Genomic DNA, 10,393 nt, shown 5'->3' on the forward strand with positions numbered 1-10,393 from the left:
TCCGCCGGCCGGTCTCGGTCTCTCTCTCTCTCTCTCTGTCTCTCTCTCTCTCTCTCTCTCTCACTCACTCACTCACTCACTCTCTCCTTGTTCCTGAAAGGGGGTTTCTGATACGGATGAGGGCGACTGAGAGCTTGTAGATTCCAGACACGATGGCTCGTTTGGGGGTGCCATATTAGGGGGATGGGAAGCTTCTCTCCTCTTTCTAAATCATGCCACCGAATGCAAACAATACACATAACAAACGTGGGATTCGGTCTTTTGAAAATAGTTGTTTTTAAAATCGATTAGGAATTTGTATTATACGCTTTTTCAGACGTCTGCAGAAAAGATTATATTTAACTTTATGTTCTCCTGCAGAACCTGCATAATCTTTGATAATGTCAAATAAAAAATGCGTTGTTTTATAGTCTAACATGTGTAGTGTTATACTTATGAGACGGTGTGACCCAGGCATAACAAAAAGTAGACTACGCATTATTATTGTGACACATTAAAATAACAATCAATTGCAGCATATTAATATGGTAATAGGCGTATTCCTTGTGCAATATAATAACGATGAATAACTGATAACCTATCACAACTTTCAGATGATTTGTACCAGAGTCCAAAAAGAACTGCAGTGGGAATCAGATGTGAAAATGATATTTTGACAGGATGATTTTGTCTTGGCCCACACGTGCAATCTGTGTCTTCAGAACTGCACATTACGATACATGTCAGGCGGTCTGTAAGATCTCCTAATTAGAACATAATGAGGTGAAAATGTAGACGCTTTCCCTCGAGATGCTCAGTTGTCGCCAGTGTTCCAACAGAGCCGTGACTGTGGGGACATCTAGTGGCTGAAGAATGCTTCTACATTAGATGATTGGACAGTTACATTTAGGCCATCAGGTGGAGATCTGGACACATTTTTGCATCTGGATGCATAAACCTAGGTGTGTGTAGAAGGGCAATTGTCAAGAATTTCAGTCTCCAAGACAATATGCCACATTCCCTATTCAAGATTGAGCTTGTTGAATAAATGGCCCTGTTAAACCCCTTAACAATGTGTACATGTGTGTGCTTATTTATGTGTGAAACCGTTTCCTCCGACCAATAAGCCTTTATTGACTCCAACAGAATGTATCCAACAGCCAATTAGATTGTTCTTATTTTGTCCAGAAGCCTGTGTTTTGGTGAGCCTAAGTGACGGGCTTTAGCCAGCCCGATCCGGTCCTGACCGCGGTCAAAGATGCTGTAGTACTCCATCAGAAACAGATCTCCAAGAATCCACAGCGAGGTCGTGTCCGAGGGTAGGTCTACTGCTTGGAACCCACTGAAACAGATCTCTCTGTCACCCAGCATGTCCTGGGGGGAGGAGGGGAGTGGAGAAGGAAAGACAAGAGAAAGAGAGGGGAGGGGTAGACAAAGCCAGAGAGACAACAGGAGAGACAGAGAGAGAAAGAGACAGAGGTACAGAGGAGAGAGAGATAAGAGAGCGAGAAAGACACAGAGAAACACAGCGTCCCTCTGTTTCATTAAAAGACACACACCACTTCATAATTAAAGCAATAAAGAAGCAGCCTAATAATACTGTTGGTGATCGTCTGTGGGTGTAAAAGGAGGTGTCCAGTAAATGTATGGATATCACAGTGTTTGGTGAAGCATGTGACCCACCCTCCGGATGTAGGAGTCAGCTGACAGGGTGAACTCCACCCCAGCGATGGTGAAAGAGACCTGGGGAAGACTGGACACTCTGGAGCAGTCCACGAGGTACTGGAACACAACACATTTCAGATGCTTTTATCCAAAGTGTCATACAAATTGTGCATGTAGAAAGTGAAGCATAAGATCAAGGATCAGAAGGGCAGTGTTCAAACTGTCCTGCTACTTTATCAGGAATTCATATTCACAGGCGTAAACACACACATAAACACAGTACACATGCAGGAAAACAAAAGAGTCTGGTTGTCAACAACTGGAGTTGGAGTAAAGACAGAGGGCTCATACTTCACCAATGGAGGTGGGTGTGGCTCCAATCAGCTGTTGTAGGGAGAGGATTTCATGGGACGGGCCAGTGATGAGGGAGGTGCCTGTGTCTATGATGGCCTGGCAGCCCTGAGCACAGTGAGTCGTGGTGCCCTGGACTTTAATACTGCAACACACACACAAACAGACACAGACATGCAAGCACAGACCACAAACACAAAAACACACACGTGCAGACAGACGCACACACACAGACAAGAAATTGATATCCTAAGACTCAGACTTGCACGATATGTGATGTGTACGGTGCAGTAACTGACTTGTCTATCTGGACCTGCCAGTACCCCTTCACAGTCACAGGGACCCATTGAATTTGGCCAATGAACAGCGCCTCATCTATCCCGCCTAGCAACAGCTCCCCCTCTGGCTCAGTGGTACTTTTGCTCCTGGAACAGTCAAACCATGCACTTCATCATCCTCTTCGATATCATCGTCGTCTTCATCGTTATCATGTTTATCATCCTCATCATTGATGACATCATCAAATCACGGTTCTGCAGGTGTCCTTACCTGCTGAGGTAGAAGGAGAAGACAGGCATCTCCACTAACTTCTGAGCCATGATGGTGTCAAACACAGGGTTTCCCAACTCAGATGCCAGGGACGGGTACCCCAGCCCCAACACGCCGTCGAATTTGGCCATGACAAACATGAATCCAGGCTCAAACACAGACTCCCCAAACTCCTGGTTCACCACTGTCATATTCGATATCTGGACACACGCAGGTGAGAAACTAGGTATTGAATACATGCTCGTTATGGAAATCTAATTCACTCCAGAACATTTGACAGAAATCATTAATGCATAATATGTACAAGTATGACAGAATACAACATATTATTATAACAGCAGTTGAATAAACTATGCATCTTATACACTATTTTGCACATCCCTTGGATAAAAGTCAATAATACATGTAACTGAGACAGATTGCTAAGATTGTTTAAGGCTCTTTTGAAGCATTCTAAGCTTATGTTGGAGGCGTAAATGTTGAAGGTGGCAACAGTGGCGCCACCTTGAGGGTTTCCTTGGCCATGATGCCCAACAGGTGGCCAGTGCCATAGTGGATTCCAAACGTCCGGCCGTCGTGGTTGAAGGTGCTAGACTCAAACGCCTTGAACTTGTTGTGCACACCTGAAGACAGAGACACACATCATTACGGAATGACAACCCTCACCACAGGCCTCGCTCACATACACCTAAAGACACACACACACACACACACACTTGATAATCACTCAATCGCTTTTTCTTCCATTTTTTCTCCTCTAATGAGTTTTTCCTTGTCTTCCTTGAGGGTTGAGGATGGTTGAGGGTTAATTCTAATTCTATGGGCGTATGTGAAGCCCTCTGTGACATGGCTTGTAAAAAGGGCTATACAAATCCATTTGGATTTGAATCTTGACACTCACCACAGGCCTCGCTCACACAGTAGGAGGAAGGAACCCACAGGTCAGCTGACCCTGTGTCAAACACCACCGTGAAGTTCTGCTCCGGGGTACCCAGGCTGACCACCCCATAGAACTGGGCCTGGGGCGCACACACACACACACACACACACACTTACATAAGTTACATAACACCTCCCTGTACAACAATCCCGGGCAGCGCTCCATCGTGTTTATGGTGCTGCATCCCGACTCACGTCCATGAAGTTGTAGAGCTTCAAGCTGCTCCGGCTGAGACGCAGGGAGGGGGTACCAGGGGGGTAGCACTGGGAGTATTTCCTGGAGAAGGTGTCGGGCTGGTGGTCCCTCATGAAGGCCTCCAGAAGCTGACTAGCTCTGAGCTGGGTACGCACCGTCGCCATGCGTTGCAGTGAAACTCTGGGAAGGATGGGGTGTGTTTGATTTGACTCACCATAGGCATTCACAAGATAGATACATTGAGCGAGCGGTGAGACAAATCGAATACAATTTAGTATTTCAGAGTACGGTAGTTCTTGTTCATTTTTATTTAGTAAAATACACATGACTTCTCTTACCTGATCAGGCCCTGAGCAGTCCATGAACAGGCGCAGTAGAGAAGGGTCACAACCAGCCACCTCATCCTCAAGAGTGCGTGTGAAGGTAGCTTTATGAAAGTAGCTTTTTGAAGGTTTCAGTAAGCTATCTCAGAAGACCAAATAGGACCAGATGCAGAGCTCTGATCTCAATCCTTCTGTGAACTGATGGTGATAACTGATCACAGGGTGATCTAGTTTGATCCTTTAGCCAGTCACTGTGACCGAGACCTAGGAGATATTGTGGACAAAGCAAATAAATCTTGTTTACTTTTGGTGGCCAGAAAAAACTTGTCAATGTAACAGACTATAATGAAAAGTTTACCTAGTAGTTTAATTAAACATACTAAGTTATTATACAGTTATCCTATGTTTTCCCCCCATGTATAAATATTTCACAGAATCATAGTAATGCTCCACAAAGTATTTTTCATATGAAATCCAATTTCAATCTTTGGAACTGTTGCATATTCCGTTTGTATTCATGTTCAGTTTATAAGCACTTTTAGTACTTTTATATATTTATAGTACAAACAAAAACACAAGACGAAGAACCAGTCCATTTTCAATTTTATTTCAGTAAACAAACAACTTCCATACAGCCGTTGGGGTGAGTTATACAGATAGCCAGGTGCCAGCGCTAGCAATGCTAGCCGGGAGTTAGCATTAGAATGGATAACTGGGAGCTAGCGTTAGCATGGCTAGCTGGAACAGTGCTTCTACAGGTGCATCTTTAACATGGATATCAACAGAGTTTAAACTAACCAAGACTTCTATCACTCAAGACCAGGAGGTTATAAATACACAGATCATCCCTCTCCTCTAAACATCCGCCATGACTGTTACACCCCCCTCTTCACCCTCCTCTTCCTCAGGCTTGTAACACTAACAGGGGTGGTGGTCTGGAACTCTCTTCCTGCAGGGGGGAGAAGATGGAGGACAGAACATCAGTATAACAAGATACAAACACATAACAGCAAGAGAGGCAACCACAAGATTAGAAAGAGTGAGAGGACAGTGCAAACAGAACAAGAGAAAGATCTTCAGACATAAACAGCTCTGAACAGACAGACGTATGGAGAGACAGGCGTCTACAGACCTGGGCGCAGCCTTGATGATGTTGTCCACTCTGAGGATCATCTCTGCTGCCTCGGCAGCACTGAGCAGCACCTGCCTCTTCACCTGGAAGCTCTCGGTGATGCCCAGCACAGCCATGTCTCCGATGGTGCCCTGGTTCATGTCTGGAGAGGAGGGTGGAGTTAGAGAGGACACACAGCACACACATACCAGATACAGGCACGAACACACACGATACACACACACACACAGTTGTAAGTACTGACCGAGTCCAAAGGTGATCTTGTTCTCCTGGTGGGCGGCCCTGAGCTGGGCCACCAGATCAGCGCTGTCATAACCGGCGTTGTCAGCGATGATGGTGGGCAGCTGCACAAAGGACACAGGAAGCGGTGAATGACATGGTCATAACAGCTGCTACGTGGTTATTATAACATGACACCAGCACCTGGGTGGACTTACCATGCGGAGAGCTTTGGCGAAGGACTCCATGGCAACAGCCTCTTTTCCTGGGGTCCTGTTGGCCAGGTCGGATACCACGCGGGCCATCAGCATCTCTGAGCAGCCTGGATGAGGAAGAAATGTTTGAGTGCGTGCGTGTGTGTGAAATGAACATGACAGAATGTTTGACTTGTGTGCACCTCCCTAGTAATACCATATGTGTGTGTGGCGTGTGTGTGCGAGCGTGCCTGTCTGAATATGCGTGCGCACAAGCATATTCGTGTGCCTGTGTGCAGGTATACGCATGTGGGTCTGGACGAGCCCTAACCTCCTCCGAACACGGTGCGGGTCTCCTTGACGGTCTGGGCCAGGACGCACAGGGCGTCGTGCAGCGAGCGCTCCGCCTCGTCCAGGATCTGCTGGGTGGCGCCCCGCAGCACGATGGTGCACGCCTCGCCCAGGGACACGCCCGAGAAGTGGATGAGGGTGTCCTCCCCGATCATCACCTCCTCGATCAGCTTGCAGTGGCCCAGCTTCACCAGCTCGGGGTGGTCGAACGTGGACGTGATCTCTCCACCTGGGGCAGAGAGGGAGGGATGAAAAGGGAGGGATGGACAGAGGAAGATGGATCAGAGTACAGAACCCAGACAAGCTTATTTCCACATGCACATTAAAAGACTTTCCCGTCAAGGAAATGCTTGATTCCCAGACTTCCTTGTAAATGCCACATTATAAGTATAACCCCAGTGTTTTCCCCCAGAGAGACTGTAGTTCCTACCTGTGACCAGCGCAAGGCGCTCCACACCGGCGAAGTCTGCGTGTTCAATGGCCATGACGCCTGCGGCAGCAAACAGCTGCTCTGGGTAGTTATAGATCAGCTGCCTGGAGGAGGGATGGGACAGGATAGTACAGCTTAGTACAGGATAGAAAAGGATAGTACATGGTAGAACAGCATAGTACATGACTGAACGTCACAGCACAGAATGGAAGCCATGCGGAGTAACGAAGGTTTGACTTATATTTATGCTAAATATAAGTCATAAGTGCCATAAGTAGCAGATTTGCATGTTTCTATGCGAGTAGTGTGAGTAAATAAGTAGCAGTCGAGTGTGTGCATAAGCAGCAGGTGTGTGTACCTGTTGATGAAGCAGTTGATGCCGTGCTTGAGGATCCTTTCAACCTTCTCCTTCATCTTCTCCTTCTCCGCCATCTCGATCTCGGCCACCTTGGCTGTGGAGTCCACACGCACTCTGGAGCCAAAGATCTGACACACACACACAAACATTTCATAAAGGTACACTGTGACATTCACTGATGTAGATACCCTTCTTATTTCGCTAGCTATATAATATCCCTCCTTTTTAGATGCACAAAGATATAGGAGGTCCTTAGTGATTAGCCCTCCTACAGACCAATGGGGATGGAGAGTCAGTGAACTCTGACCTTGATCTTGTCTGTGTCCATGCCGGTGTTGGAGATAAGAATGTTGACGTTCTCAAGCCTCTTGGGCTGGTTCACTCCAATCTTCTTATCCAGCAGGAAACCTGGTCAGAAAACAAGAGCTGAAGTTAACTGAACCAAAGACCGTTATCACTCGGATCTAATACCACACACAGCTCCCTTCACCACACACAGGTTCGAGCTTCTCTCTGGCCCTCCCATCATCAACAGCCACACACACAGCAATGTCATCACACAAAAACACACACCTTCATCCAGGTAGGAGTCGGTGAGGCTGCCCCCCAGCTTCTTGATGACGTGGATGGCCTCCAGGTTCCCTGAGCCCCTCAGCCTGAGCACAGCCTCCACAGCCAGCTTGGAGAAGTGGTCCTTGTGGTGCGTCAGCAGCTTGGAGGACAGCGTGGTCCGGGCGATGTTCAGAAGGTCCAACTCGAACTTCTCCTGGTCGTTACTGAGGAGAAAAAAAAATCCGAAATGTTGTCTCTCCAGCCTGTGGCCTGCATCCCCAATCGTTTCTGGAGGAGGGAAGCCCTCACTAAAACGACTCCCTCCGAGATTTCATATGTTACACGTTTTGGGGAGTTTTCCTGGTCTTCTTTGAGGGTTATCGACAATAATTGAGCAGACGCTTTTATCCAAAGCGGTACACAGAGGGATATGTGAACCTGTGACCTTCTTTCCTACTTCAGTTAGAAGAGAGTGTGGTAGTTTACCCGTGGTCCACTGCTGCCTCCTTCAGGGCCTCGCGGGCCACCTGCGTGGCCTTCCTCCAGCCAGACACGATGATGTGGGGGTGGATCTTCTTGGCGATGAGCAGCTCTGCTTCCTACAGGACACGGAGACGTGATGTCAAGCTCTCACACCGAATCACATCACCCTACAGGGATCTCTGCCAAGACGGAGAATTCCGTCCACAGTGATTAGTGTACTAGGATGTGAACAATGTTATGATGGTTGCCGGCTAGGCGTCTTACACTGTCTAAGTGTTTGGTTGTCGTTAAAGGCTTATCTTCTCTACAGCAATAAGCATGACGCTAGTCCTTCTGAATCGTCTTTGTGACTCTACTGACAGTAAACTGTGCATCGCAAGAGACCTAACAACTAGTCAGGGTTCTCAGAGCTAGACCCTGCTGTGTGTCCTGATTGGCTGAGCTCCTCGGTGGTCGTACCCTGAGCAGCTCAGCGGCCAGGACTGTGACGGAGGTGGTGCCGTCTCCAACCTCATCATCCTGCACCTTGGACATGTCTGGAACACACACACACAGTTAAGCAGGGAGGGGAAGAAACAACAGAGGAGTACCAAGGATTTCTTGCTGTGTTTTAATGAGGACACATAGTACAACCCTGCTCGAAGAACAATAGTCCATTACTCACCAACCAGGACTTTGGCAGCAGGGTTGTCCACGCCGATGGCCTTGAGGATGGTGGCACCATCGTTGGTGACGGTGACTGAGCCCTCCCTACCTCCGCCCAGGAGAATCTTGTCCTGGAAGGAAAAGAAGAAGGAAGCAGTTTATGCCAGAGACAAACCACTTCACAAGCATTAACTTGAGTCCCAGAAGTACTGAGGTGTGCGACAAGTGTGTGTGATAGAGAGAAAGAAAGAGAGCGAGAAACAGTTTATATACGTACCATTCCCTTTGGTCCCAGGGTGCTCTTCACCAAATCCCCTATGGCAATAGCACCAATGAAGGAGGACTAAGGGAAAAAAACGCACACTTTGAATATATTTGTTTTTGTTAAAGGCCATACACACACAAACAGAGACAGACATACTGCAACACACACACACACACTGCACAACTTACAAGGCGGGCTGTCTCAGCTTTCTCCTCATCAGCTCCATGTCTGAAGATGTTCACCGGGGCCATTGATAAGGAAGCCTGAGGAACACATCACGTGACAGTGATTCTCTGGAAACATACAAACTCTAGAGATAATGAGGATGTGCTTTGTGTTCGACTAGATTATCTGTTGTTGTATATGATGTTGTATTTGAGTTAAGACCCATGTACGGTTTTGCATAGTAATATTTTTACAAAGGAAGTGAGTGTATGAATTTGAATTAAGGTATGCAATAATAAACAAGTATGTCAAAATAAGTGTTTTAATAGTTACATGTTTTCACTCATCCGGTTGATTAACAAGTTACCCTAACTGGCTAATTGTGTAAACTGTGAATGACAAATGATCAAAGTAAAGAATGCATAACTAACATGACTTTATGTAAGTTATTTACTGCTTTAGTGTTTTTATTGTATTTTATTAAGCGCTCCATACATAGTAATAATATCGGAAATCTGAAAACGGATTCATTGCATTGTGCTGTCTGCATAGTGCGACAGAGCAGATGCTAGCGAGCTCCACCTACTTCTCCTAAGAAACCGCTAGAAGCTTTGCAGCCGGTGTGGCCTGAGTGACAATATATTAACTCCCTTTAGCATTTAAGCAATCTGACGTGAACCGAGAGATGCAAACAATCTATCCTATGTACTTAATTACTCAATGTTATTGCCCCACAGTAAAACACACAAGCCGTGATCAAAATAGTCCAAACCCACCCGTTCAGTGTGATGATGCTAGCTAGCAGCAGCATTACCAAGCAGAACAATGCGTAACACCCTTTTGCTACAGAGCCTTACCATTTAAGTAGCTAGTAGTGCTAGCTAAATGTTTACTAGCGTTACTGTCACAATGATAAACATTGAATTTAGTTGTGAACTATTATGGGCCAATTAGTGTCTGGGCTGGCATACGTATTTTAGCGTTTCTCAACCAAACTAAGAAACTCAAACCGGCAGCTACTTAATCATAGTTCGCTAGTAACGTCGTAGGCTAGCCAGCTAGCTTAGCCACTCTCCATGTGCTTCCTCCCTGTCAGTTTATCATTGGTAGTTAAGGGATAAAACACTCCGTTAACTCGGGCCGTGTTCAACTATGATACTATGCATATGTCAACATTTGCTTCGGAACGATAAAGAATACAATCTAGGTTGTCGGTGTGGAGGAAATAATCAGAAGAAAACGGTTCACTTACCATGATTTCTGTGAGTTGAAGGCTGAAGCCGTGCACGCACAGAGAGAAGGAGGACTAGTGGAGGATGACGCAGCTACGTAGCAGAGAAGACAGAGAAGGGCGGTTGGCATCCAATTAAACAATAAAATAAAATAAAGAAATGCCTGGAGATGAATACAATTTGAATACAGTAGACATGTATGAAGTTCATTTAGAAAAGGAGAATGGATATTAAAACCCCGCTGGGATTTTTTTTTTTTTTTTTTTTTTTTACATTTGAGATAGAAAACCCCGAGTCAATGTACAGGCACAAAATAAAACTTGTTTATAGATCCTGCTATGAACACTTTATTTCACCCTCTGTCC

At 46.2% G+C, this 10,393-nt stretch overlaps 2 protein-coding genes across 2 annotated transcripts; both read right to left on the reverse strand.

Moving 5' to 3' along the window:
* Positions 1-1,143: 1,143 nt before the first annotated feature.
* On the reverse strand, positions 1,144-4,082 carry nots (nothepsin). The gene is made up of 9 exons (XM_067254183.1): positions 4,018-4,082; positions 3,679-3,859; positions 3,446-3,563; positions 3,049-3,167; positions 2,545-2,744; positions 2,295-2,420; positions 1,996-2,140; positions 1,663-1,761; positions 1,144-1,353 (listed from the first exon to the last, which is right to left on the reverse strand). Exons 1-9 carry the CDS (start codon positions 4,080-4,082, stop codon positions 1,144-1,146), a joined length of 1,263 nt encoding a protein of 420 aa, XP_067110284.1.
* A 505-nt stretch (positions 4,083-4,587) lies between these two features.
* cct2 (chaperonin containing TCP1, subunit 2 (beta)) lies at positions 4,588-10,102 on the reverse strand. Its single transcript, XM_067254177.1, has 15 exons — positions 10,049-10,102; positions 8,820-8,894; positions 8,644-8,709; positions 8,386-8,497; positions 8,181-8,257; positions 7,725-7,837; positions 7,260-7,462; positions 6,994-7,094; positions 6,687-6,814; positions 6,329-6,432; positions 5,879-6,127; positions 5,572-5,675; positions 5,379-5,478; positions 5,135-5,276; positions 4,588-4,951 (listed from the first exon to the last, which is right to left on the reverse strand). The coding sequence occupies exons 1-15, from the start codon at positions 10,049-10,051 to the stop codon at positions 4,921-4,923; spliced, it is 1,608 nt and encodes a 535-aa protein (XP_067110278.1). The 5' UTR covers positions 10,052-10,102; the 3' UTR covers positions 4,588-4,920.
* Positions 10,103-10,393: the final 291 nt, after the last annotated feature.

The sequence above is a fragment of the Osmerus mordax genome, chromosome 17 (assembly GCF_038355195.1).
Source record: "Osmerus mordax isolate fOsmMor3 chromosome 17, fOsmMor3.pri, whole genome shotgun sequence".
Lineage (NCBI taxonomy): Eukaryota > Metazoa > Chordata > Actinopteri > Osmeriformes > Osmeridae > Osmerus > Osmerus mordax.

What these genes read in the sequence shown, in the direction of transcription:
- cct2 (XM_067254177.1), bottom strand. An exon ending in AAGCTGAGACAGCCCGCCTT is followed by an intron (nt 8,710 to 8,819) that starts GTAAGTTGTGCA and finishes TTTTTCCCTTAG; the next exon opens with TCCTCCTTCATTGGTGCTAT. An exon ending in GAGGCAGCAGTGGACCACGG is followed by an intron (nt 7,463 to 7,724) that starts GTAAACTACCAC and finishes TTTTCTCCTCAG; the next exon opens with TAACGACCAGGAGAAGTTCG.
- nots (XM_067254183.1), bottom strand. Translation starts at nt 4,082, where the DNA reads ATGAGGTGGCTGGTTGTGACCCTTCTCTACTGCGCCTGTTCATGGACT. An exon ending in ACTGCTCAGGGCCTGATCAG is followed by an intron (nt 3,860 to 4,017) that starts GTAAGAGAAGTC and finishes CATCCTTCCCAG; the next exon opens with AGTTTCACTGCAACGCATGG. An exon ending in CTGTGTGAGCGAGGCCTGTG is followed by an intron (nt 3,168 to 3,445) that starts GTGAGTGTCAAG and finishes CTCTGTCTTCAG; the next exon opens with GTGTGCACAACAAGTTCAAG.